The sequence below is a fragment of the Rhinopithecus bieti genome, unplaced genomic scaffold (genome assembly GCF_001698545.2).
Source record: "Rhinopithecus bieti isolate Rb0 unplaced genomic scaffold, ASM169854v2 scaffold_13259, whole genome shotgun sequence".
NCBI lineage: Eukaryota > Metazoa > Chordata > Mammalia > Primates > Cercopithecidae > Rhinopithecus > Rhinopithecus bieti.
This window is the reverse complement of record NW_016807544.1, coordinates 2,639,501-2,667,001: the sequence shown is the minus strand read 5'-3', so window position 1 is coordinate 2,667,001 and position 27,501 is coordinate 2,639,501. Positions and strand designations below refer to the sequence as shown.

Below are 27,501 nucleotides of genomic sequence, written 5' to 3'. Positions count from 1 at the left end.
TCTCCCCACAGCTCTTTCTGGTTTAATGCTTCAGTTCCTAAGACCAGTTTCAGTCTTCAGGGCTCCAGTTCTGAGGACTGTGACACACAACAGCATGGGTTATAGCAGCCCAGAAACATGATATATACTACTGGAGAACTTCAGCAGAAGAGGACAGGCCTTGGGCAGTCATGGATTTCACATTCGTGATTCTGATCACTTGTGTGACTCTGAGACCAGAAGTGCTACCTTGGCTGAAGCTGAATCCCGGCTGCAGTTTATTACTGCAGCTGGCGACCACCTGCATCTGCCTTTCAGCAAGGCTGAGCTCTCTCTATCATCCAGCTCACAGGAGCTCTTCTGCGATAAAACAGGTGAAAATCGATTTAAAAGGAAGCGAAGTCCTGGTGTTGATGAGAATAGTAAATAAGTCTAAGAACGTTCTAACAAAGTGATGCTTCCTAGCCACAAAAATGTCCCATGGGGAATAAGCCCTTTCCATAGGAATACCAGTAGAGGTGGTTCACGAAGACTGAGAACACATTCTGTAGTGTCAGGGGCCACTATTTCAGTGTGAAAGCACTGAGCCTGCTGTGGCCACTATCATCTGTAATCAACTGGTAACTCCCTTCCCTGGGGCTCAGTGGCCAGACAGCGTTCCTAATCTGCAGATTGTGGAGCCACAGGGATGGTAGTAAAGGGGCCATGAATCTTATTTATTTATTTATTTATTTATTTATTTATTTATTTATTTATTTTGAGAAGGAGTCTCGCTCTGTCACCAGGCTGGAGTACAGTGGCGCAATCTTGGCTCACTGTAACCTCCGACTTCCCTGGTCCAAGCAATTCTCCTGCTTCAGACTCCCGAGTAGCTGGGATTACAGGCAGGTGCCACCATGCCCAGTTACTTTTTGTATTTTAGTAGTAATGGGTTTCACCATGCTGGCCAGGATGGTCTCAATCTCGTGGCCTCGTGATCCGCCCTCCTTGGCCTCCCACAGTGTTGGGATTACGGGTGTGAGCTACCGCGCTGGGCTGGGGCCAATCATCTTTACAATGACCATAACTTCTTTTCTCAGCATCCGCTGGTGGAAATGTGAGTAGAGACAACAGGGAGCCCACGTTTTTGGGTACGATGGCTGCGTGGTGGGATTATGCTGGCCTGATGAAATCCACGCAAACTCCAAACCCAGGCTGCCCAGCACCTCCCCACCTGCCTGTTTCTGAAGTGACGTTTGCCCATGACATGGGATGAGACTGTCCACCTAGTGGACATTTATTTACACTGCTGATTACTAATATATCCAATTCTACTTCCCTCCTAGTCTCCCCACCCAACTGTCCACACTCCCCCAAATTCAGTTCTGTTTTGGGGTAACTTTTCCCTCTGCTGCTGAAGTTGCTGGGATTGCCCTGAGAGACAGTATTGGATGGGGTGGAACTTCCCCTTCCTTCCTCAAGTACCTGCCACCAGGACTCCTTCTTCCTCATGCACATGCAGGGGCAGGTAGGCATACTCATTCACGTGGCCTTCGTACTGCCTTATGCACTTAGTGGTCCTCAGGTCCCACAGCTTGATCTGTGGAAAGAAGCACCAGGAGACATCAGAGGGGCCAGGAGGTACCACGGTGGTCCCCAAGTGTGAAGCCAGGAAGGCAAGGTGGTCTCCAGTGGCCTGTGCAGGTCATGAAGATCTCCATCTCGAATTCCTGAGCCTTGGAGTCCATCAAAAGCATGTAACCAGGTCGGGCGTGGTGGCTCACGTCTGTAATCCCAGCACTTTGGGAGGCCAAGGTGGGCAGATCATGAGGTCAGGAGTTCGAGATCAGCTTGACCAACATGGTGAAACCCCGTCTCTACTAAAAATACAAAAATTATCCGGGTGCCTGCAATCCCAGCTACTCAGGAGGCTGAGGCAGGAGAATCACTTGAACCTGAGAGATGGAGGTTGCAGTGAGCTGAGATTGCACCATTGCACTCCAGCCTGGGCAACACAGCAAGACTTCGTCGCAAAAAAAAAAAAAAAAAGGTACATAACCAGAGAATCCTTTTCACTTTGGTTCACATCAGATTAGGCTCATATGGGCAACAAAGCAGTCCCCACGCAGGGCCAGCAAATCACTTGGTCTTCAGTGAACTTCCCCTGCCTGGGGTCAAGGTATGAGGACCTCTTCAGCAGAACCCTTTCCCCTGGCAGGTCTCTGGGCCACCAGACCCTGTGGCCTGAGAAAGTTCATGATCCCCTACCTTTCCAGCCATATCTGATGCCATCAGGTGTTGCTCATCTTGGAGGATCCGCACAGAGGTCACTGCTGAGTCATGAAACAGGCGGGTGGCCTTCCACCCCTTGCCTTGATTTCCACAACGCAGATCAATAGCAAAGATTTCCCCAGAGCGGCAGCCATTAAACAGCAGAGGAACCTGTGGAAAGAGGGCCTGCTCGGTCCTGGCTACCATGACCTCCCTCTGAGGCTGGGCAGGGCAGGTCCTCCTGCTATAACCCCTCTTCCAGCCTCTGGGTCGGATGGTGTGATCAGACACGTGCTGGTCAGGGTTTGGGTCTCAATGGAGTTGGAAGGGAGGATGATTCCTTGTTAGTGACCAGAAGAACCAGACCCCACGTGTCCTCCTCACGGGCAGCATGGAGGTCCGAGGAGCTGCCTGCTCCCCGCCCCATGCACTGCCTCCTTTGGCCTTTCTCTCTGAAGTCCCAGAGATAGCGCCCCATCTCCCCATCTCTACTAAAAGCGGGTCAGCAGGTTCATTCACTTTTAAGGAAAGATGGTATTTTCTAGAGAAAAGTCCTTAAAATATAGTTATGACTTTTTTTTTTTTTTTGAGACAGAGCCTTGCCCTGTTGCCCAGGCTAGAGTGCAGTGGTGCCATCTCGGCTCACTGCAACCTCCGCCTCCCAGGTTCAGGTGATTCTCCTGCCTCAGCCTCCCGAGCAGCTGGGATTACAGGCGCCCGGCACCACACCCAGCTAATTTTTGTATTTTTAGTAGAGAAGAGGTTTCACTATCTCGGCTAGGCTGGTCTCAAACTCCTGACCTCGTGATCTACCCATCTCGGCCTCCCAAAGTGCTCCGATTACAGCCATGAGCCACTGCACCTGGCCTGTTTTTTTTTTAAACTGACTTGAATTTATCAAGCTTAAATTCTTTTTCTTTTTTTTGAGACAGAGTCTCGCTCTGTCGCCCAGGCTGGAGTGCAGTGGTGCGATCTTGGCTCACTGCAAGCTCTGCCTCCCGGGTTCATGCCATTCTCCTGCCTCAGCCTGCCGTGTAGGTGGGACTAAAGGCGCCTGCCTCCATGCCCGGCTAATTTTTGTATTTTTAGTAGAGACGGGTTTCACTGTGTTAGCCAGGAAGGTCTCGATCTCCTGACCTCGTGATCCGCCCGTCTCGGCCTCCCACAGTGCTGGGATTACAGGCGTGAGCTACCGCGCCCGGCCCTGATTTTTCAAATATATAAAATATATAACCTGAGAGCTGTGAAGAATTGGTGTTTAGCTTACACATTTTAAAGATAGTTTGTCCTGCTAGGTAAATCCAAGTACCCAAGAACTGCTCACAATTCCTTTCCATGAGAGGTTGTTTAGAGCAACTCAGGCAAGCCTTTCTGGATCAACCAACTTTCACTCAGCTCAGACACACTTACAAAGGAACCCACTGATCCTTCCTGATGCTCGTTCTCCCCTGTCAAAGAGGACTAGATGGCACACAGAGGCGGCAAATTTTAATCTGGCCAAATTTCTGCACGGGGCAAACTTTATATTCTGCCTGTCCCAATCCAACCAACCATGAGAGCAAACTGCTGGGCCAAGACATCACTGTTGGTCCCAAAGGACTGCCGGTGTCCCGTCACCACGTTGGTCAACAGGACCCGCCGAGACAAGCCTGGTGGAGACAGAGATAGGCTGATGAGATTATGTCACATATAGTCTGGGGAGAGGGACAGCTACATGGGGTTTTAAGGTCTGTTAAAACCCCATGGTTTTAACACCTCTGGGCACCTCTCTGGGCACCTGGGGAGCCAGGCTCACCTGTACTGAAGCAGTTATTTGCTTGGATATTCAGGGACCAGGCACAGGACCAGGCACCAGGGATCCGGAAACTGCAGAGCATGCCAGGCCGGTCTATTCCTGCTAAGGGGATAGGAGAATGTAAATTGTGGCTGCCCTCTAGGCAGGCCAGGGACCACTGGGTTCAGAAAACATCCAAATATGCCCATAGCTGCTCAGAGGGTCTATACCTTTGGCCTCACTCTGGGTTTTGTGGTTGCGAGAGAGAGGCTCAGCTGGGATGCCTGGCTCACAAGTGGTTATTCTGAAAATCCATGTATGTTAACATTCCCAGTAGTCATGTTTATAGTACTAATAGTACTGATATCAAGGAGGTAGTGTACTGTCGGAGGTAAGGTGGCTCCCATCCTCGATCACCTACCAGCTATGTGATCTCAGGCAAGTGTGTGTATATATACATACATACACACACACAAACACACAGACACACACACACACATTATTAAAGATACATATGTTTTTAAGACAGGGTCTTGTTCTTTTGCCCAGTCTGGAGTGCTGTGGCATGATCATGGCTCAATGCATCCTCAACTTCCCAGGCTCAAGGAATCCTCCCATCTCAGCCTCCCAAGTAGCTGGGACCACAGGTGTGAGTCACCACACATGGCTAATTATTTATTTTTTGTAGAGATTGGAGTCTTGCTATGTTGCTCAGGCTGGTCTCGAACTCCTGGGCTCAAATGATTATCCTGCCTTGGCCTCCCAAAGTGTTGGGATTACAGGCATGAGTCACCATGCTTTGATAAAATGTTTTTAAAAATAAACTTTTGCACTGATAGAACGTGCAGATTGTAAGGATACAGTTCAGTGAGTTATTACAAACTAAATATAGCCACGTACCCGCCAACCAGGTTGAGAAACAAAACAATCCAGGCCAGGCGCGGTGGCTCACACCTGTAATCCCAGCACTTTGGCAGGCCAAGGCGGGTGGATCACCTGAGGTCGGGAGTTCGAGACCAGCCTGACCAACATGAAGAAATCCCATCTCTACTAAAAATACAAAAATAGCCAGGTGTGGTGGTACATGCCTGTAATCCCATCTACTTGGGAGGCTGAGGCAGGAGAATCGCTTGAACCCCAGAGACGAAGGTTGCAGTGACCTGAGATCACGTCACTGTACTCCAACCTGGGCAACAAAACTCCGTCTCAAAAACAAACAAACAAACAAACAAGAAAAAAGAAAAGACATAAAACAATCCAGTACCCCAGAGGCCTCCCTCACATACTTTTCCCAATTACTACCTCTCCAAAGGGTACTGTGAGCCTGACCTCCAACACTAAAAATTACTTTTGTAAGGCAAGTTCTGAAACCCTCTGCCTCAGTTTCCTTAACTGTAAAATGGTGGTAAGACACACTCCTGCCTATAAGCTTGCTGTGTGATGAAATATACTAGGCACTGGGCTAAATGTGCGTGATCTCATCTAATTCTCCATGGACGTGCACTGGGAAGGCCTTGTCCACTTTAGAGAGGTTCAACATTCCATTCAAGTTGGCAAGGGGCAGAGCTGGGATTCGTGCCAGGTCTGCCTGAAGCCCACACTCTTAAGAGGCCTCTCACTCTTGTCTTATTGATTCTAATTTTCTGATAGACTGAAAATGTAATAATGCTGTCAGGAAAGAGGAGTCAAATTGCCTTAACCTAGGCAGAATGTTAAGTACCCCTGATAGCGCCTGAGGTGCTCTAGACCTTCGGAGTTGTCTTCTGAATGATGTGCACAGGCATCCAAATCAGTGTTCTAATCTCACGTTGGTTTACATATATGTTAAGTCTGCTCTGGCTGCTGAAATGACTGAAATGGCCCAAGATGGGTAAAAAGGGGCAGATGCTATAAAAAAAAGCACATGCTTCTGGTACTAACCCTGGGACAGGCTTAGGGAATCCTCCCACAGTGCCTCTGAAGTGGCCCTACACTCCTCTCTAAGCCACCCCCACACAGCTCTCGGGAGACGTAGGACAGATTTCTTCAAAGGAAGAGAACGCTGTACCTGGGTGACTATTAACGAACAGTGACGCTGGGAGCAGGGTGGCACAGCCCGGAGTCTCTGCGAGTCCCATGAGGCACAGTCTGGAAAAAGCTGTTAAGGACAGTTAGGCACAAGGCTCCCCTCTGGGAGGAAGCATGGGCATTCACCCTTCAGAAGGTCATACGGCACACAACCTAGGACAGAGTAACCCCACCGTCCAGATTCAACATACGTTTACACTGTCCACATTTAGCTTCGCATGTTTTTATTTGTTTGTTTTTGAGATGGAGTTTCACTCTTGTTGCCCAGGCTGGGGTTCAATGGCGTGATCTTGGCTTACTGCAACCTCTGCCTCCTGGGTTCAAGCGATTCTCCTGCCTCAGCCTCCTGAGTAGCTGGGATTACAGGCATGTGCCACCACGCCTGGCTAATTTTGTATTTTTAGTAGACATGGGGTTTCTCCATCTTGGTCAGGCTGGTCTTGAACACCCGACCTCAGGTGATCTGCCCGCCCTGGCCTCCCAAAGTGCCGGGATTATAGGGGTGAGCCATCGTGCCCGGCCAGCTTCAGATGTTTTTTAAAGGGAAACATAAATCAGATATAGTTAAAAGCTGGGTGTGGTGGCTCCTGCCTATGTAATCCCAGCACTTTGGGAAGCTGAGGCAGGAGGATCACTCGAGCCCAGGAGTTCGAGACCAGCCTGGGAAACATGGCAAAACCTTTTCTCTACAAAAAATACAAAAACTAGCTGGGTGTGATGGTGTGTGCCTGTAGTACCAGCTCCTTGGGAGGCTGAGGTGGGAGGATTGCTTGAGCCTTGGAAATCGAGGCTGTGGTGAGCTGTGAGCATGTGAGCGCATTCCAGCCTGACTGACAGATTAAGACCATGTCTCAAAAATAAAATACTATAAAAAAACCCCAAAAGTCCCCCTCTCTGATCCCTCCCTAGTCCAATTCTCCCTTCTCTCCCACCCAGAAAGAACTGCTCTTCTCGAATTGGTGTAAGTTCTTCTAAGCCATGCTGTATTTCCACTACATATATTTGTCAATAAATAAAACAAAGCAACTTTTGTTTTAAAAAATACATACAGAAATGGCACTGCACAGAATATCTCACTACCAGCTCTTAACATTTCTGCTTATCTGAATGGGTACCAGGTGACACCTCATTATTATTTCAATGGCCATTTCCCTGACTACATGTGGGTGTCTCTGTTCACATGAGCGTAGTCACTGGGCAGTCTCTCTGACCTGCCCCTTTACACTCTTCCCTATGTGTGTGTCTTCTGACTGATGTGGTTCCTCTCCTTTTCCCCTCATAGCCAAACTTCACTCCAGAGGAGCCTGTATTTATTCTCACTCCCTTGCCTTTCCTCCACTGAAATCCAGGCCTGACCCTCAGCTTCCCAGAGAAATGTTCTCACCAAAGTCTTCAATGAGCTCCTGATTTCTAAATCTGACGGAAATGCTCCAGTTCTGCCCTATGGCCATGTAGCCCAATTTCTACTACACACTCCTTGGCCTCAACCCACCACTCTCCGGGAAGTCTATCCTGGGCCTTCTCCTATCACAAGATGCCCGGGCTAGGACCTGCGCCTGCCCCTTGGTGCCCTTCCCTCCACTCCTGCTGCCTCATTTCACGCCCTCACTGCCGCTCTCAGTCTTGCAGCAGCTTCTGTCTGAGGACTTGCTCTCACCTGTCTATCCCCCAACAATGCCACCAAAGGAATCATTTTCAAAAATGGCTCCACAATCACAACCCGCTGGGACCTCCCATATCCCTGAGCGAGCATTCTGTCTTGAAAGGTCCTACTCCCTAGCCAGAGACATCATGAATATCAAACTGCTGCCCAACACACCAAACTGTTTTAAAAGACTGGAAATGAGAACGAGGTTCGTTTTTGCTCTCTGCAGAGCAACACACATAGCTTTCTCCCAACTCCTCCTTCTATTAGGAGTCCCTGGCCTCTTCCTGCCCTCATGGGTCTCCCTCCAGGAAGGCGGTTGCAATCCCTTCTGCATGCAGCTTTCCTCCTACACTGAAGACTTGTGGAGCTGCCTGTCTCTATCTCCTTGCAACTGCATATACTCGATAGGTGTTGCCTGAATGACCACACATATTCCTCACTGAAAAACGTTAACTATCTGAAAAGCAATCACGTAACTTAAAAAAAAATCTGTTTATACATTTTATTTTTATATAGGTGTTTTTCGATGGAAAATTACCATCTGTCGCCCAGGCTGGAGTGCAGTGGCACAATCTTGGCTCACTGCAACCTCTGTCTCCCGGGTTTTGAAGCAATTCTCCCACCTCAACTTCCCAAGTAGCTGGGATTACAGGTGCATGCCACCACACCTGGCTAATTTTTGTATTTTTAGTAGAGATGGGGTTTCACCATGGCGGCCAGGCTGGTCTCGAACTCCTGACCTCAAGTGATCCACCTGCCTCGGCCTCCCAAACTGCTGGGATTATGGGAATGAGCCACTGCGCCCAGCCACTTTTCTTTTTTTTCTTTTCTTTTTCTTTTTTCTTTTTTTTTCTTTAAGAGACAGGGTCTCTCTCTTTCACCCAGGCTGGAGTGCAGTAGTCTGATCACAGCTCACTGCAGCTTTGAACTCTGGGCTCAAGTGATCCTCCTGCCTCAGCTTCCTGAGTACCCGGAACTACAGGCATGCACCATGATGCTCATCTCATAGAATTTTTTTTTCTTTTGTAGAGAGAAGGTCTTGCTATATTGCCCAAGCTGGTCTCAAACTCCTGGCCTTAAGCAATCCCCCCACTTTGGCCTCCCAAAGTGCTGAGATTACAGGTGCGAGCCACCGTGCCTGGCCAGGTAACATTCTTGACCATCTGAGTATGTGATATGTATGTGACATACGACTCTGGGTGGTAAGCTCCAAGTTAAGTATCTCCAGGATAGAGAGGGTGCTGAAACTGCAAATGGGAACAGCATCACCAAATAAACTTATTTTGCTTCTGGATTTGGAGGGCACGGAAGTGAAGAAAGTGGGATGTGCATGTTAGTTACTGTTGCTGGATCTCAGCTTATTTATATTCAAACTTTGAGTACTTATGGGGCCAGGCTAAGACTTAATCCTTTGACAGGCTACAGGTTAACTAAGGGCCCAATAAGTGTAGAAAGAATTCCATCTAACCCCCACCACTCTTGCAGGGAAAATGCAGATGCAGGTCTGAACAAAGTACCGTTTTCTAAAGGGAAAAGCTACCTGAACTTCTGAAGCAGCACAAAAAATCTATAGCACAAAGGCCAGAAGATTACCAGAAACTGCCACCAGAGGGCAAGCCACTGATGAGGCTACAACAGACCATCCATCCCTTAAAGCCCAATTACATGGATTTTTTTTCCCTCTCCTTAGCCCACAGAAACATGAGAAACCATGCTGTTTTAAAAGACTGGAAATGAGAACGAGGTTCGTTTTTGCTCTCTGCAGAGCTTGGCCTCTTTAGCCCTCTGGTTAGATCATCATAGGAACAGGTGGTCAGTCCCATTAGCCTACAGAACCCCATCAAATGAAAGCCACATACAATTTTCAATTTGGAGAACACACATAGTTTGGTGCCTTATATAAATTTGTAATCAGGTCGCTAATGTATTTAGGCTTTACAAGCCTTTGAAATGTAAGCTGGGTGTTGTGGTGCATAGCTATTGTCCCAGCGACTTGGGAGGCTAAGGCAGGAGAATCACTTGAGCCCAGGAGTTCTAGACTGGAGTGAGCTATGATTGTACCACTGCACTCCAGCCTGGATGATGAGCAAGATCCCTTTCTCTGAAAAAAATTAAATAAAAACCAAAAAACTCCTTTGAAAGAGAGTGCTGTGAAACAAATAAAATTTTAAAAAAAGACTCTGATTCAGTTGTCACTTGTTGAAGACCAATGATGTGCCAGGAACTGCTAGGTGGATTCATAGGAGTTAACTAACGCTAATCTCACGACAACTCAAGAAGTAGGTGTTAAGTACAACGAGTAGTCATGTTGTTTCCAGAACACATTTAATATGAGAATGAACCAAGGACAAGAGTCATTAACATGTGGCTTTCGGTGAATCAAGTCTTGTGCCATATCAAGAGCCCCCAAGGGTACCAGAGGCCAGGGACCACAACACTGTACTACTGTGCTCTCAGCAAAGTGGCTCTGCTCACTCAGGAAGACAAAGACTGGTGTGATGAGTGCTTTAAAAAGCTGTTGCCGGCCGGGCGCGGTGGCTCAAGCCTGTAATCCCAGCACTTTGGGAGGCCGAGACGGGCGGATCACGAGGTCAGGAGATCGAGACCATCCTGGCTAACACGGTGAAACCCCGTCTCTACTAAAATACAAAACTAGCCGGGCGAGGTGGCGGGCGCCTGTAGTCCCAGCTACTCGGGAGGCTGAGGCAGGAGAATGGCGTAAACCCGGGAGGCGGAGCTTGCAGTGAGCTGAGATCTGGCCATTGCACTCCAGTCCGGGCGACAGAGCGAGACTCCGCCTCAAAAAAAAAAAAAAAAAAAAAAAAAAAAAAAAAAAAAAAAAAAGCTGTTGCCAGCAGGGACCTGAGGCAACAGAGCCCACAGATCCAAGTCCACTGCCAAAGGAACCCCCTCTCTGACCCTGCCCTCAGCTTCCCCTAGGAGGACCCTGCCCTCCTGACCACCGTTTTCCTCCCTGGCCTCAGGAGGAGCTGGGCTTCCTCCCCAAAGCTGTGCTGCTCCTTTCCGCTTTGTTCCTCTGCTACCGCACCAGCTCTCCGGCAGGAATACTGGGTCCGTGTCGTGAACCCAGAGCCTCCTGTCACACGCCACAGTGGCAGAGTGGGCCGGCCTTGGAGCCAGACTGCCTGAGTTCCTATCCTGTCTCCACCACATGCATGTGAAGGCCCAGAGAGTGTCTGCCACACAGTGACATCAATGTCATCTTGAGAAACAACCATGATGGGACCTCAGCTACTTCTCTGTGCTCCACAGGCATCCTTGTGTTCTACCCAGGTACGCTTTTTTCTAAAGCATGAGATTTAAGTGCACAAAGGCCCAGCCCTCTGGTCACTAAGATGCCATGCCACGAAGCCCACAGATACCCAGGTCCACGTCAGGGTGTGGCCTGCCCACCAAACCTCTTCCTCTGCCAAAGGATACAGAATGTGGGAATCCAAGTGATTGAGCGAGGCCCAGCACACCGAATTCACCTGGTGAGGAAGCAAACAGCAAGACGGAAAGTTATTCCACAGTCATATGCTTTCCTGTGGAATAACTTGTGGGGACACAGACATGTGACTTCTTTCTTCAGGTCTTGCTCCTCTTCAAATGGGCTGGAACAAACATTCTGAGGGCAGGGCTTCAGCAGGACAGGAAGTAACCTCAAGTCTGAGTCCTTCAACAGAGCCATAGGGAGACATTTGGTATATCTGGCATACCCTCTGGGCAGGGCTGAATGGCAGGAGATAAGCCTAACTCTGAAGGTGGATCTTACTTCACCCAGAAGCCATTTTCAACCTGTATCCATCTTGCGGCTTATGTCCCAACTGAATAGGAAGTCACAGCTTCTCATGGATGCCACCATCACCCCACTGCAACTTAAAGGTTGCTCCCTAGACAGGAAACTCCTCTTATTTGTTTAAGTCTCAGTGCTGGCTACGGCCTGGCTGGATGACGTATCACTCCAACACACAGGGCAGGACCCCTCCTATCCAGGCCACAGTCACTGTCACCCATGTCCAAGGAACTCTCTGCCCTGGTGTGGGCCCTTTCAGATCAACTCCTGGACCCCTGGAGGGACAGTCCTGAGGACCAGTTAAAGAAGCGCTGTTTCAACCTCTGTTTCAACCAATGAAAGTGAAATCATCTCATTTCACTTTCTTTTCCAAGACAAGAAACTCCTGGGACCCTTTCTTTCCCTGTGGGTTCTGAGCAACTATAAATCCATTTTTTGAGATAGGGTCTCACTCTGTTACCAAGGTTGGAGTGCAGTGGCACGATCATGGCTCACTGCAGCCTCGATCTCCCGGGCTCAGGTGATCTTCCCACCTCACCTCCCCCCGAAACCCCCAAGTAGCTGGGACTACAGGTGCACGCCACCACACTCAGAAAATTATTATTATTTTTTTGTAGAGACGAGGTTTCACCATGCATGTTCCGCTGGCCAGGTTGGTCTGAAACTCCTAGGCTGAAGTAAAAATCAAGTCTTACGGAAAAATGAGGTAACCATGCTCTGCCCTCTTCCCCAATTGCTCTCCTCTATCCTGAATTTGGCCAACTACCCCCAGGGCCAAGTGTGCAGCAAGGCTACAGGGATGGGCAATGTACCTTCCGGTTGGTGAAGTAGAGGTTTTCGTGCATGAACACCTTAAGCGTAGGGGTCTTCAGACTTTGCAGGTTGATGATGCCATACTTGGAGCCTCCGACTTTGACATCGTTCACTGTGAAGAGTCGGTCACTGTTGGTGTCTGCCTGGAGAAGAGAAGGGGGCAGTGGGTGACATCCCAGGCTGCACCTGGTGGGTTACATAAGAGGGACCTGCCCGTCTCTCCTGGCCCCCATGCTCTGTGCATTTTCACTAGGTGAGAGCTCCTCTCCATGAGCGAGTGTGGAGATGACCTCACTTCCCCTAACTCAGTGCAGCCATCTCTGGGCAAAGTCAGTACATGTCTGATGTAACAATTCAAGAGGAAGGATGAGAATGGCAGTGAGGGGACATGGCCAGAAAGTCTGAGATCTGCATGAGGACCTCACTCAGAAGTGGGTTTGGCAGAGTCCTAGCATGCACCCAGAGGAATGTGCCACGTGCCATCATGAAGGCTGTGCAGCAATAGGAAAAATGCTAGTTCCTATTATATAGGCACTAATTTATTTTTTACCACCATGAAAACAAACAAACAAAAAACCCACTGAATAAAATGTGCAACAGCAAAAGACTGCATTCAAATATAGGCTTTTTTGGCTGGGTGCAGTGGCTCAAGCCTGTAATCCCAGCACTTTGGGAGGCCGAGACGGGAGGATCACGAGGTCAGGAGATCAAGACCATCCTGGCTAACACGGTGAAACCCTGTCTCTACTAAAAAATACAAAAAACTAGTCGGGCGAGGTGGCGGGCGCCTGTAGTCCCAGCTACTCGGGAGGCAGGAGAATGGTGTAAACTCGGGAGGCAGAGCTTGCAGTGAGCTGAGATCCGGCCACTGCACTCCAAGCCTGGGCGACAGAGCGCAGACTCCATCTCAAAACAAACAAACAAACAAACAACAACAACAAAAAATAAGCTTTTTTTTTTTTTGAGATGGAGTCTTTCGCTCTGTCCACCCGGCTTGGAGTGCAGTGGCCGGATCATCAGCCACTGCAAGCTCTGCCTCCCGGGTTTACACCATTCTCCTGCCCTCAGCACGTCGCTGGATAGCTTGGCGCCACAGGCGCCCGCCACCTAGTTTTTTTGTTATTTTAGGAGAGACGGGGTTTCACCATATTAGCCAGGATGGTCTTGATCTCCTGACCTCTTGAGCCGTCCGCCTCAGGCTCCCAAAGTGCTGGGATTACAGGCTTGAGCAAAGGTAAGCTATTTTTTTTTTTAAAGAGGTGGGGTCTCACTATTGTCACCCAGGCTGGAGTGCAGTGGCATGATCATGGCTCATGATAACCCTGAACTCCTGGGCTCAAGTGATCATCTCTCCTCAGCCTCCTGAGCAGCTAGGACTACAGGCATGAACCACTGTGCCTGGCCACTTTTATATTTTTTTTTGTAGAGATAGTGTCTATGTTGTCCAGGCTGGCCTTGAACTTCTGGCTTCAAGTGATCCTCCTGCCTCAGCCACCCAAAGAGCTGGGATTACAGGTGTGAGGCACCATGCCTGGCTCAGGATGTGGGCTAATTTTTTTTTTGAGAGGGAGTCTCACTCTGTCGCCCAGGCTGAAGTGCAGTGGCACGATCTCAGCTTGCTGAAGCCTCCGCCTCCCAGGTTCAAGCTATTCTCTCACCTCAGCCTTCTGAGTAGCTAGGACCACAGGTGTGAACACCACACCCATCTAATTTTGGTATTTTCAGTACAGACGGGGTTTTACAATATTGGTCAGGTCAGTCTTGAACTTCTGACCTCAAGTGATCCCCCACCTCGGCCTCCCAAAGTGCTGGGACTACAGGTGTGAGCCACTGCACTTGGCCCTGTTTTTGTTTTTTCTTTCGAGACAGAGTCTTGATCTGGTTGCCCAGGCTGGAGTGCAGTGGCACAGTCATGGCTCACTGCAGTCTTGACTTCCTGGGATCAAGTGATCCTCCCACCTCAGCCTCCCGAGTAGCTGGGACTACATGCACACACCACCATGCCCAGCTAATTTATATTTTTTGTAGAGACAGGGTTTACCCATGTTGCCTAGGCTGGTCTCGAACTTCTGGGCTCAAGTGAACTGCCTGCTGAGGCCTCCCAAAATGCTGAGATTATAGGCATGAACCACTTGCCAGATGTGGGCTATTTTAAGTTTTTCTTTTCTCATTTTAAAACATGATGTGGTTAATCGCTATTTCAAAGCAAAAACTCTACATATTTATGTGTTTTGTATATATTAATAAATATAGACCCACACACAGGTTTGGACGCTGGTTTTGGTGAAACTGTATCAACTTTGTTAAGTTTACCCAGGAAGAAGTCATGTTCCCAGAAGAATCACTGAGACTAGACTCAGATGTGAAAAACTGCGCTCCAGGTGGCAAGCCACTTTCTGGCCCTGGGGTCACAATGGCCAGCCAGAGTCACTGTAACTTTGGGTGATGGAGATGACCTACCACACGTAAAGCCTGGGTCAGGAGAGATGAAGCATGAAGGTCGGGGTGTCCAGGCTTGTGAACAGTGGCCTGTGTATCACCAGACCCCACACACCAATGACCCCCACTGTTCCCACCCGCTTTACCCCAGGGAAGGGACTGCTGAGGAAAACCCACCACAAGAGAAGATCCTACTCATTCAGTCAAACCATATCCCCAAGCACACAGAGAGAGAAGCCACACGGGAGAATGTGGGCCCGGCCCCCAACACCCCTCACATGGAAGGACCCCGCTGTGGTGGTCTCCTGGGGCAGGAGGATGCTGTGTCGACCTCCAGAGTCAATCTCTAGCATCGGCCTCCAGTCTGGCCAGCAGATGGCCAAGTCCAGATGCTCCTGCCTCTGTATCCTTGTCTCACTCTCCCTGGCTTTCCCTCAGCCTCTAGGAAGGACAGGGCTTGCCGGGCACACCCTGCTCTTACATGGTCCATCGAGAGGTCAGGGACCTTTGTTTGCAGTGGACCCTCTAGCTCTCTGCCAACATTTCCTTGGCCCCTGGGTTTAAGCGACAGACCTTGGCCTCCAGCTTGGGTCCATCCCAAACCAGAGAAGGCCTTTCACCCCCTGCAAATGATGTGATGGAGGTGTGTTGATGGGAGGTACCCCTGAGGCCAGGGTGGCAAGCAAGGAGTCCTACCCTCTAGTGACCAAAGGCATACTGGGCTGCAGGTTTAGCCACCAAGTCCCGCCCCAGTTCAGGAAGAATTAGATGTCCCCTGGTCCACTGTGAACCTTTTTAATTGCATATACAACACAGCCAAGGAGAAGTTACTGTGTCAAGTTTCTTAGTCAAGGTGTGGCTGGGTCCAGACTCTGATGTCAAACGATGGAACTGATGTGGGGGTGATGATGGTCACCGCACAGCCTGCCTCCCAGCTTAGCATCTCCCAGGCGGTAGCCAGCAGGCAGGTTAAAATTGTACAACCAAGATGCCACCTGCTTTCATTGCAGTTGGCTTCTCCAGAGCTAGGCTTGATGACTGGCAACGCTAAGCCACAAAGTGTCCAGAGGGTGGTACTCACATCCTAGGCATCCACAGTTGTCCCCCTCCGACTCACCAGTATGAGGTTAAATCGGTCGCTTGCCAAGGCGGAGGGATCCAAGCTCCGAATCTGGACCTTTTTCCTCTCCATGCAGCTGAGACGCAGCTCATGGGCTAAACTGCAGAAACAGAGGGTAGGGGCATGGATGCTGTAGCTGACATGCATGGAGAAGATTCAGGGGTCTCTGGCCTTCCCTCCCCCCTGAGGCCCATCTCTCCTCGTCAGCCCGCTCCATAGTACTTCTCAGCAATGGAGCTGAGCAAGATCCCCGATTATCTGAATTTGAGTTTCCCCACAGAACACTCAGGAAGATGAAAATGAAGAAGTGGGTGGCCCATTTACAGAGTCAAAGAGTGGGAGTTAGAGGGACTTGTGCCTGCATCATCCAGTACAGCTCCTTCTCCAGAGACAACGAAAGTGCTGGAGATGGAACAATGGTCTGGAGGGCACTCCAGATGAAACAATGGTCTGGAGGGCACTCCGCTGCTGGGAAGAGCCTGGGGATACGCTGCCTCTTGTTTCGCAGTGTGAGGAACAGATCTAACTAGAGTTTTAACTCTTTCTGTCTCAGAAGGAGGAAAACAGAGGTGGGGCCTACCCTGCCTGATACCCACGGTGTTTCTGGCCTTCCCTAAAGGGGTCCTGCTCCAAGGTGCGAGGCTTGTGCCCCAGGAAGCTGCCTTAAATGCAGGGTTCTTCACTTACTCATGTACAGTGGGGGCAAGAGACGCAGGGTTGGGCGCTCAGGTGTTGGAGTCAGACAGTTTCCCACTTCTAGCTTTACCTTGAGCAAATCACTCCACTCTGAGCCCCAGTCTCTTCCTCAGGAAATGGGGGGAAGTACCGGCCTATCTCACAGGGTTTTAGTTAGAATTGTATCAGGCATCATAAGTACTTTGATAAAGTTTAGTACACACACATCCATTTAATGCCCCATTTTTGGTGACAACTCATTAGAAGGGAAAGAAGCATGCAGAAATGTCATGGGAATGAAGTTGTAGGATCTTCTACTAGAATGACTTATGAGTACCAGAGAATAGACATCTCTGCCTATGTCCCCATCCTCTCTCCCTAGCCTCCTGCAAGAGTCCCTCTCCTTCAGTCTAGAGAGAACAGCTTTCTCAGGGTGGGTTTAAGCAGCAGAAGGCAGGCTCTGAACTGGAGCCCCTCAACTGTGCAGGTGCCTCACGGGGTAGCCACATGGTCTGTCCAGATTGGATTCTTGTACCACGAAAATAAGAAACAGGAAAAGAACATTCATGAAGAAAACATAACAAAGAGGCATTGTCTTACTGGCAATAATTGGTGACGTTGAGAAAACCCAGTTGGCTTTTTCGGAGCATGGAAGATGCATTAAATCCCATCCTGGCAATCTAGATTTATTACAAAAAAGAGAACAATTCAATGAAGATTTATTTGTTATGGGATAATGGAGAATGTTTTTCGTTCCACAGGACGCAATAAAGGAAATAGGCACTAAATTGGCAGAAATTTTATGCATAAAAATCCAACTGTATCCTTTCCAAGTCTCCTGTCCTTGGAAAGAGGAAAGGCCCAGCACAAGAAAGTGTGAGCGAAGGCCGGGCGCAGTGGCTCGCGCCTGTAATCCCAGCATTTTGGGAGGCCGAGGCGGGCGGATCATAAGGTCAGGAGATTGAGACCATCCTGGCTAACACGGTGAAACCTCGTCTCCATTAAAAATACAAAAAGAAATTAGCTGGGCGTGGTGGCAGGTGCCTGTAGTCCCAGCTACTCGGGAGGCTGAGGCAGGAGAATGGCTTGAACCCGGGAGGCGGAGCTTGCAGTGAGCCGAGATCACACCACTGTACTCTAGCCTGGGCAATAGAGCGAGACTCCGTCTCAAAAAAAATGTGAGCAGGAAAGTCTGCTCAACTCTGCCATGCTCTCCATCCACATACACCCAGGGGGACGAAGCCACCAGGTGCAAGAATGCAGCAATGGGACTGCAAACAGGCCTGTACTGCTTTCCATTCCACCTGTGGTGACCCAAGGCTGGAACTATACGTTCCATTGCCTACCTTGACAACAAAATATGCTAGCATCTAGACCTGTATCAAGATGGCCTGTATTCCAAACCATGCATCCTGGTCTTCTATTTAAAATAGAAAGCTGGGTCGGGCATGGTGGCCCACACCTCTAATCCCACACTTTGGGAGGCCAAGGTGGGCGGATTATTTGAGGCCAGGAGTTCAAGACCAGCCTGGCCAACATGGTGAAACTCCATCTCTACAAAAAAATACAAAAATTAGCTGGGCATGGTGGCAGGCACCTGTAATCCCAGCTACTTGGGAGGCTGAGGCAGGAGGCTCACTTGAACCTGGGAGGCAGAGGCTGCAGTGAGCCGAGATGGTGTCACTGCACTCCAGCCTGGGCCACAGAGTGAGACCCTGTCTCAAAAAAAAAACCCAAAAAACAAAAAACAGTTACTAAAATTGTATCACACTGCCTCCCAAGATTCCTTCAGGAATGACAAAACAGAACTGCTGAAGAAGGCTGGGCGCGGTGGCTCACACCTATAATCCTAGCACTTTGGGAGGCCGAGGCAGGCAGATCACTTGAAGTCAGGAGTTCAAGACCAACCTGGACAACATGGTGAAACCCTGTCTCTACTAAAAATAAAAAAATTAGCTGGGCATGGTGGGACGTGCCTGAAGTCCCAGCTACTCAGGATGCTGAGGCAGGAGAACTGCTTGAACCCGGGAGGCAGAGGTTGCGCTGACCCAAGATCATGCCACTGCACTCCAGCCTGGGCAACAAAGTGAGACTCCATCTCAAAAAGATAAATAAATAAATAAATAACTGCTGAAAAAACTTAGCAAACAAGAAAATGGGGATGGAAGGAGGGGGCTCTTGGCTGTTCTTACTCTTGTCTTCTTTCTGTCAGGGAAAAGCTGGGGCCACACCCCCTGAAGTGTCTCTGCTAAGTACTGCAGGGGCATCTAATTGGCACCCTTTCAACAGTGGATGGACAGGTGCTGGCAGGAGCGGAGGACAGGGGGGCGAAGGGGTGAGGAGCCCACCTTTTTCTGCTTGTCCTCTTCCTCAAGCAGCCGCAGTCTCTTGCTCTCCATCTCCTTCTGCCGGATGCTCTCTTTCGTCAGGGGGTTGCAGTTGTTATGTCCAGGGAGCAAGCGGAAGTAGCGTTTCTTTTCAGGGTCAAAGTAAAACCCAGGTAGCTCTTTACACAAAAAAATTAAATGCATCAATTTCAACCACTGTGAACTGACCACCTGAGTGGGGTGCCCAGTGGCCTGTCCCCCCACCTCATGGCTGCCTGTCTTTTCTGAGAGCGGGGATGAGCTGCCTTGTCAAGCAACATCCCGGACTGTGCTCAGTCCTGGGGGAGGCAGTTTGCCTCAGGACCACCATTCCTGATGCACCCAGCTCCCTCCCTGAGTGTTTCAATTTGCTCCTGGAACTCCTTCCGAGCCAGGAATGGGTCTCAGCCTTCCCTGTGCGCAGGGGCCAGGAGTCCCACCCAGCAAGTGGCCTTACCTGGCACAGAGGAGGCCCCAGCTGTGCCAGACGAGGTCGACGGAGACTCATCATCACCGTGGCTGGAATCCTGAGCCGACTGTGCTGCCTGGGAGTGGGACCTGTTGACACACAGTTGTGTTAACTTGGAGCCCAGGGCTTGAGTTCCAGCCATTCTGACTGGGGGTCCATTCGGGCAGTTCTGCAGCCTTCACCTCTGATCTCTGACCTGATTACTTGAGAAGCACTGATCTCCTTTTGCAAATACAACAAAATAGGGCAAGGTTTTGGTTTTTCACTCTTTTTTCTTTCTTTAAAAGAGAACAGATGTCAGTGATTCCCTCTTCTTATTTTCTCACTTAAGCATTTTGTGAGGTCTTGTGGAATTTTCCAGATTAAAAGAAAAAATAGAAATCTCTGCCAATAAGAATTTTACCAGCTGGGCTTATTTGTCAGCACAACGGCAGTTACAAGGTTAGGTGAATTTCATTCTTTATTGGATTCAGTAGCATGAAGAGTTTAAATTGTACTTGACTACACAATCTCACAGACAGAAAAATTGGGCTTTGGGGGACAGAGTTGATTAGTTCAGTAACACTGGGATAGAGCCGTGGCTAAAACACTTGATGTGTAAATCCACAAGTAGCTTCTGTGGGAATTATAGGCTGAAGGATGTAGTAGAGGCGCGTGCCACGCCACCCAGATAATTTTTGTATTTTTAGTAGAGAGGGGGTTTCGCCATGTTGGCCAGACTGGTCTCAAACTCCTGACCGCAAGTGATCCGCCTGCCTTGGCCTCCCAAAGTGTTGGGATTACAGGCGTCAGCCACCACGCCCGGCACAGTCAACTTTATTTTAAAAATACATTTAATGTTGCCTTGGCCTGGCGTGGTGGTTCACGTCTGTAATCCTAGCACTTTGGGAGGCTGAGGCAGAAGGATCACTTGAGCTCAGGACTTTGAGACCAGCCTGAGCAACAGAGTGAGACCTCATCTCTTAAGGAAATAAATAAATGTCATGTAGCCTGGCGTACAGTGTTTCCAAGTCTATACTAGTATTATACTAGCATAATGTCCTAAGCCTTTGTGTTCGCTCATCACTCACTCACGGACCTCCAGTCCTGCAAGCTCTATTCCCAGTAAGTGTCATATATAGGTATACCATTTAAAAAAAATCTTATATCCTCTATCTTTACTGTATCTTTTCTATGTTGAGATCCACAAATACCACTGTGTCCTGCCTGCCTCTTGCATTCAGTAGTCAGATGCTGCACAGGTTTGCAGCCTAGGAGCAATGGGCTACACCCATATAGCTTAGGTGTGTGGCTGGCTGTACCATGTAGGTTTGTGTTAAGTATGTGCTATGATGTTTGCATGACACGACAGCCTAATAACATATTCCTCAGAATGCATTCCCCCTCGTTAAGTGAAGCACGAGTGTATATCCTTGTCCAAGACTTAGGCTGAATAAAATTTGGTTTCCACAAAGGTATTTTCATAAAAAGTCTACAAAATGGAAAAACGGTTTTCCAGCTGTATCAGATAACGTCTACCTCCAGCCTTATGGCGAATGCCCTGGCCAGAGGTCGTGGTCGCTTAGGAAAGAACAGAGAGTGGTCCTCTCTCCTCATTACTCAGTGTGGTGGGCTGGCCCACCACAGCCACATGCCCTGGGAGCACGTTAGGAAGGCAGGCTCTCCTTAAGACCCCTCAGACCCACGGAATCAGAACCTGCATTGGGACGAGCCCCCTGGTGATCTCCATGCCTCTGAGCATGTGACATGCCATGCGTACAATGCCAGAAGCACACTGGGCAAAAGTGGCTCCCCAGAGCGGCACACTTACCTGTCTTCAGGATCACGGAGTCTGAACCAAGGGTTCTGCTGGTGGCTTCCTCTCCCATGTCTTCTTCTACTCTGCCAGCTATTTTTATTCATATCTGTTCCTAAAAGAGAAAAACAAAAATTCCATGGATCTCTGTGCGTGGGCGTGGGCTTTTCTGTTTGCTTCTTGACAGCTGCTTCATGTTCAGCACCAGCAAAAGGCTGGCCCACCCTGGGTTACCATCAGATTTGCCACACCAAGCCTTACCCGGGAAGGGCTGCCTCCAGCACTCTCCCAACATCCTTCCCACTTCCTTCCTGTCACCCCTAGTTGACCACATAGCTCCCTACTCCACAGAAATAGGGACGGCTGGGCACGGTGGCTTATGCCTGTAATTCCAGCACTTTGGGAGGCTGAGGTGGGCGGATCATGAGATCAGTTCGAGACCAGCCTAACCAACACGGTGACACCCCGTCTTTACTAAAAATACAAAACTTAGCCAGGAGTGGTAGCGTGCACCTGTAATCCCAGCTACTCAGGAGGCTGAGGCAGGAGAATCGCTTGAACCTGGGAGGCGGAGTTTACAGCGAGCCGAGATCGCGCCACCGCACTCCAGCCTGGGCGACAGAGTAAGACTCCATCTCAGAAAAAAAAAAAAAAAAAGAAACGTTGCTAGGCATGAATCCCCTAACTTCACTCCCTTCTGCTCCACAAATACCTGCCTTTACTAATTGTCTTCTTCTGGCTGGGCGCGGTGGCTCAAGCCTGTAATCCCAGCACTTTGGGAGGCCGAGACGGGCGGATCACGAGGTCAGGAGATTGAGACCATCCTGGCTAACACGGTGAAACCCCGTCTCTACTAAAAAATACAAAAAACTAGCCGGGCGAGGTGGCGGGCGCCTGTAGTCCCAGGTACTCGGGAGGCTGAGGCAGGAGAATGGCGTAAACCCAGGAGGCGGAGCTTGCAGCGAGCTGAGATCCGGCCACTGCACTCCAGCCTGGGTGGCAGAGCGAGACTCCGTCTCAAAAAAAAAAAAAAACTACTTTGTCTTGGACAACAGGTATCACTGCTCCTTTTCTAAGCAGACCCATCCCACCTGGCTATTGATCTCATTCCTCCCCAGGAACTGCAGACATCTGTTTCTACATATGTTCATGTCTCCTTCTCCTTATCTCAGCTTAAAAACATGCCCAGGTTTTTCATTTGTTAGTGTTCCATTTCTAATCCAAAAAGAATGGGCATATTCTGAAAGAATGGTCTATATCCAGGAACTCAGTGTCTTCATCTCCCAATATTCCTCAACCCACTGCAGCCAAGCTTCCTCTCTCCTCGCCTTTCTGCTAAAATGCTCTTGCTCGTGATCACCTACTTGCCAAAGTGAGTGGTCTCTTTTTAGCCCTTATTCCTGCAACATGCAGCACCAGGAGGCTACATTCTTCCTTTGGCTTCTGTAATATCTTTCTCTTGGTTTTCTTCTTGCTAAATGAATCCTTTGCTCATTTCTCCTGGGTCACACACCCTGTGTGTGCTTCCCATTGTTCTGTCCTAGATCCTCTTCTTTTCAGACTTAACACCATCTCATCTACCAATGCAGATGCAGCTCCAACCCTAATATCCCTACTGAGCATCAAGTTCCTATATGCTGCTTTCTGTCTATTTCCGCAGATCCAACAGGTTCAAAAGTGAGTTCATGATTTCTCCCTAACCCCCGATCTGCTCTTTTGCCTGTCTACATTTCTCTTCTCTGAAAGTAATATCCCTGCCCCTGCAGCCCAAATGTGTGTGTGTGGTTTTGTTTGTTTGTTTTGAGATGGAGTCTCGCTCTGTTGCCCAGGCTGGAATGTAGTGGTGCCATCTCAGCTCATTGCAACCTCTGCCTCTTGGTTTCAAGCGATTCTCCTGCCTCAGCCTCCAGAGTAGGTGGTACTACAGGCACCCGCCACCACACCTGGCTAATTTTTGTATTTTTAGTGGAGATGGGGTTTCACCATGTTGGCCAGGCTGTTCAAGAACTCCTGGCCTCAGGTAGCTGCCTCGTCCTCCCAAGGTGCTGGGATTACAGGCGTGGGCCACCAAGCCTGGCCCCAAATTTTTATCTTATTAATTGTCCTAAACAATGGCTCCTGAACACCATGTGTGGGTTTCCCTATGGATCAGTTATCTTATACCCCAGCTAAAGAATACAGTTGTATTTATTAATAGTTAAGTTACAGGCTGAAAGGCACTGTGCACAGGAAGGGAAGCACGTGTGGCCAGTGTTAAGACTGGTAGGAAAATGGCTGCATGCGGTAGCTCATGCCTATAATTCCAGCACTTTTGGGAGGCTGAAGTGGGACGATCGCTTGAGCCCAGAGTTTGAGACCAGCCTGGGCAACACAGTGAGACCTCATCTCAAAAAAAGAAAAAGACTGATAGGAGAAATAAGCCCTACTGACATAAAGCTTATTATTATTACCAACACTATAAAAAGGTCAAAATTCCTTTAGAGTGCATGTTCTGTATATGAAATGATTCTAATTTGTTTAATTATGTAACAGTGCATGAATACAGCAAGGAACACATGAACTGGTGAGTCAGACTTCAGATCACCCAGAGGAGGCAGGACCGTGTCCCACTCACATCATTATCCTCAACAGGCGGCTGCACAATCAGCAGGACACAGCTGATGAGAAAAGCACTGACAAGTGCCAATTTGGGCCAGGGAGAGCATGTGTTCACCCCTAACTCATATAGGCCCAGGTACAGGCATTTCAATCTGGTAAGGGGGCCTGCCAACATCAAGTAATATAGTTAGCGAGGTTGGGCAAAAATCCTTTTAAAGGCCGGGTGTGGTGGCTCACGCTTGTAATCCCAGCACTTTGGGAGGCCGATGCGAGTGGATTACCCGAGGTCAGGAGTTCGAGATCAGCCTGGCCAACGTGGTGAAACCCCGTCTCTACTAAAAGTACAATTCACCGGGCGTGGTGGCGGGTGCCTGTAATCCCAGTTACTTGGGAGGCTGAGGCAGGAGAATCGCTTGAACCTGGGAGGCAGAGGCTACAGTGAGCCAAGATTGCACCATCACACTCCAGCCTGGGCAAAAGGGTAAAATTCCATCTCAAAAAAAAAAAAAGAAAAAAAAAAAGAAAAAAGTCATTTAAAAAGTCACACTAATAAAGCCTTCCAAATACAGAAAGAGTTTAAAGGCTAGTACGAACACAGTACCTTTCTAGTACTTTTAAGAAGCCTGTTCAGGGGTGGGGAGTGTGTCTTCCCTAAACACAAACACAGTTCATTCTCTACGGCCGCTTTACAGTCCATGCTTGCACTCATCACTCTGCATGACTCTTTGTTCATACTCCCATCTTATACTGGATGTGAGGTGAATTCTGTAAGGCAAACATCTTACTTTGTTCTTTTTTCTATTCCTAGCATCCATGACCTAGTTGGTGCTTAGTAAATTTTTGCTGAACTGAAGCAAGGCAAAACAAAACCTGTGGCTACTTTAAGTCCCAAGTAGCTTCTTTCTGCTCTAGGTTATTTCCATTTACTACTCCGCATACATTTACAGAGCGCCCGCTCCATGTGAGGCGCTGGGGAGTGGGCAGAGATAATAAGCTGTGCTCCCTGGTCTCGAGGCACTGATTGTTTAATATGGGAGACAGATGCACAGACCAACCCCTGCAGCGCAGGATAAGGGTATAGACCCAGGTCTCTCCAGGTGTGGTGGGAGAGAAGGGAGTGACTGCTCCACGTGCCTGGGCTGGAGGTGGGGGAGGGAGGTAAGTGCAGTCTGAAGAATGAAAATGTCAGGGAAGCCTGGCGCGGTGGCTCACGCCTGTAATCCCAGCGTGATTTGGGAGGCTGAGGTGGGCGATCACCTGAGGTCAGGAGTTTGAGACCAGCCTGACCAACATGGCGAAACCCCATCTCTACTAAAAATACAAAAATTAGGCCGGGTGCGGTGGCTCACGCCTATAATCCCAGCACTTTGGCAGGCTGAGGCAGGTGGATCACCTGAGGTCAGGAGTTCGAGACCAGCCTGACCAACATGACGAAACCCCATCTCTACTAAAAATACAAAAATTGGCAGGGCGTGGTGGTGGGCGCCTGCAATCCCCACTACTTGGGAGGCTGAGGCAGGAGAATCGCTTGAACCCGGGAGGTGGAGGTTGCTGTGAGCCGAGAGAGTGCCACTGCACTCCAGCCTGGGCGACAGAGCACGACTCTGTCACAAAAAAAAAAAAAAAAAAAAAAAAAAAGGGCAGTGGGGGCGGCGGGCCTGCAGGCCATCTGGTATGGCCAGAGCCTGAAGTTCAAGAAACTGGGGGGATGAACCTGCAGAGGCAGACAGGGCATGGTCACGAGGACTCTGGGTGGGTGAGGAGTGACATGATTAGAGCTGGTAAGAAAGGGCACCTGAAAGGCAGTGGCATGGGGAAGAAGGTGACAGTAAGAACTGCAGCAGGTGACAGTAAGAACTGCAGCAGCAACCCAGGTGAGATGAACTCACTTATACATTATGGACATGGTATGTGGGATAGCAGAGCCTGGATTTAGATTTAGGCAGCGAATTTCATGGGAGAGGTGGAGAGAGGAGTTGAGAAAGGTTAAGTGAATAACTGGTAAAGTCATGAGCAGGGAGACTAAGAATAAAGGAAGAACACTTTGGGGAGAGGGGAATAAGTCTGATTTTGAACAAATCAATCTCAAGATGCAGGCAATAGGAAATACCGGTCTGATAATACAGAGAGAAACTGAGCCTAAACAGACATATTTGAAAGTCACAAGGATAGGGTGACACGATCTCGGCTTACCGCTACCGCTGCCTCCTGGTTTCAAGCGATTCTTCTGTCTCAGCCTCGCGAGTAGCTGGGGCTACAGGAGTGCGCCACTATGCCTGGCTAATTTTTGTATTTTTAGTAGAGATGGGTTTCACCATATTGGCCAGGCTAGTCTCGAACTCCTGACCTCGTGATCTGCCCACCTCGGCCTCCCAAAGTGCTGGGATTACAGGCGTGAGCCACCGTGCCTGGCCATTAGAGACAATTTTATCTAGTAATAATATAAAACCCAGTATGCATCACAGTTTGTAGATCAGTGCTTCTTAAGGACTATTTTGCCCACCAGGGGACATGTGGCAACGTCTGGAGACATTTTTGTTTGTCACAACTTGGGAGAAGGAGGGGTAGGCTGCTACTAGCGCCTAGTGGGTAAAAGCCAGGGATGCTGCCAACCACCCTACAATGCACAGGGCAGCTTCCATACATTCTTCAGGAAGAATTATCCAGGGCTGGGTGCAGTGGCTGATGCCTGTAATCCCAGCTGCTCGGGAAGTCGAGGCAGGAGGACTGCTTGAGCCTAGGAGTTCAAGACCAGCCTGTGCAACATAGCAAGATCCTGTCTCAAACAAACATAAAAAAAAAAAAAAAAAAAAAGAGAGAGAGAAAAGAAAAAATTATTCAGCTGGTTGTGATGGCTCATACCTGCAGTTCCAACTACTTGGGAGGCTGAGGCGGGATGGCTTGAGTCCAGAGTTTGAGACCAGTGTGAGCAACATAGCAAGACTCCATCTCACAAACAACAAGAGTTACCTGGCCCCAAATAGTGCTAAAGCTGAGAAACCCTGTTCTATGTAGGAAGCACTCAAAAACAATTTGCTGGTAACATAATGCATCTAGTACCTTTGGAGCTGCTCTAGATGTTAAAATCAGGTGTGTTTCAGAAGGTTGGGCTTGTCTTTGTCTTTCAGAGAAACTTTTAAGTACCTCAAGGCATAAAGAATCATAATTTCTAAGAGACTACTATTCTGCCAAGACAGTGTTAATCTCAAACAATAAATAAATACAATTTGGTTTTTTGGAAAATGATTGGACAATATTTATCAAGTAACATATAAATGTACATGCCTTCCTTCCGGGAACTGATCCTCCAAAAATAATTCCAAGATATTTACTACATTTTTTCCGAATCATTTTATGAGGCCAATATTACCCTGTTACCAAAACCAGACAAAGATATAGGAAGAAAAATACAGGTCAAGACTGGGTGCAATGGCTCACGCCTGTAAGCCCAGTACTTTGGGAGGCCGAGGCGGGCAGATTGCCTGAGGTCAGGAGTTCAAGACCAGCCTGGCCAACATAGAGTGAAACCTCGTCTCTACTAAAATACAGAAAATTAGTTAGGTATGGTGGTGCACACCTGTAGTCTCAGCTACTTGGGAAGCTGAGGCAGGAGAATCGCTTGAACCCAGGAGGCAGAGGTTGCAGTGAGCGGAGATCATGTCACTGCACTCCAGCCTGGGCAATGGAGCAAGACTCCGTCTCTCAAAAAAAA

The 27,501-nt window shown here is 49.0% G+C and overlaps 1 protein-coding gene across 7 annotated transcripts in view; it reads right to left on the bottom strand.

The window, feature by feature from the left end:
* The window catches only part of DCAF4 (DDB1 and CUL4 associated factor 4), a 77,859-nt gene that overhangs the window by 44,765 nt on the left and 5,593 nt on the right, over nt 1-27,501 (bottom strand). For 4 of the 7 annotated variants that reach the window (XR_001887456.1, XR_001887455.1, XM_017882792.1 and 1 more), the window contains exons 2-13: nt 21,207-21,306; nt 19,385-19,485; nt 18,910-19,067; nt 17,162-17,241; nt 15,884-15,986; nt 12,327-12,470; nt 11,160-11,209; nt 6,051-6,130; nt 4,025-4,126; nt 3,781-3,878; nt 2,227-2,400; nt 1,444-1,558 (exon numbers count right to left, since the gene is read on the bottom strand). Coding sequence is in view for 5 of the 7 variants with exons in the window: in XM_017882792.1 (XP_017738281.1) it covers nt 1,444-1,558; nt 2,227-2,400; nt 3,781-3,878; nt 4,025-4,126; nt 6,051-6,130; nt 11,160-11,209; nt 12,327-12,470; nt 15,884-15,986; nt 17,162-17,241; nt 18,910-19,067; nt 19,385-19,485; nt 21,207-21,298 (1,297 nt within the window). In the remaining 2 variants the exon portion in view is untranslated. Of the gene's footprint in view, nt 1-932; nt 1,065-1,443; nt 1,559-2,226; nt 2,401-3,780; nt 3,879-4,024; nt 4,127-6,050; nt 6,131-11,159; nt 11,210-12,326; nt 12,471-15,883; nt 15,987-17,161; nt 17,242-18,909; nt 19,068-19,384; nt 19,486-21,206; nt 21,307-27,501 lie in introns of those variants that run through there. The other 3 variants (XM_017882795.1, XM_017882794.1, XM_017882796.1) reach the window with 3 other exon arrangements.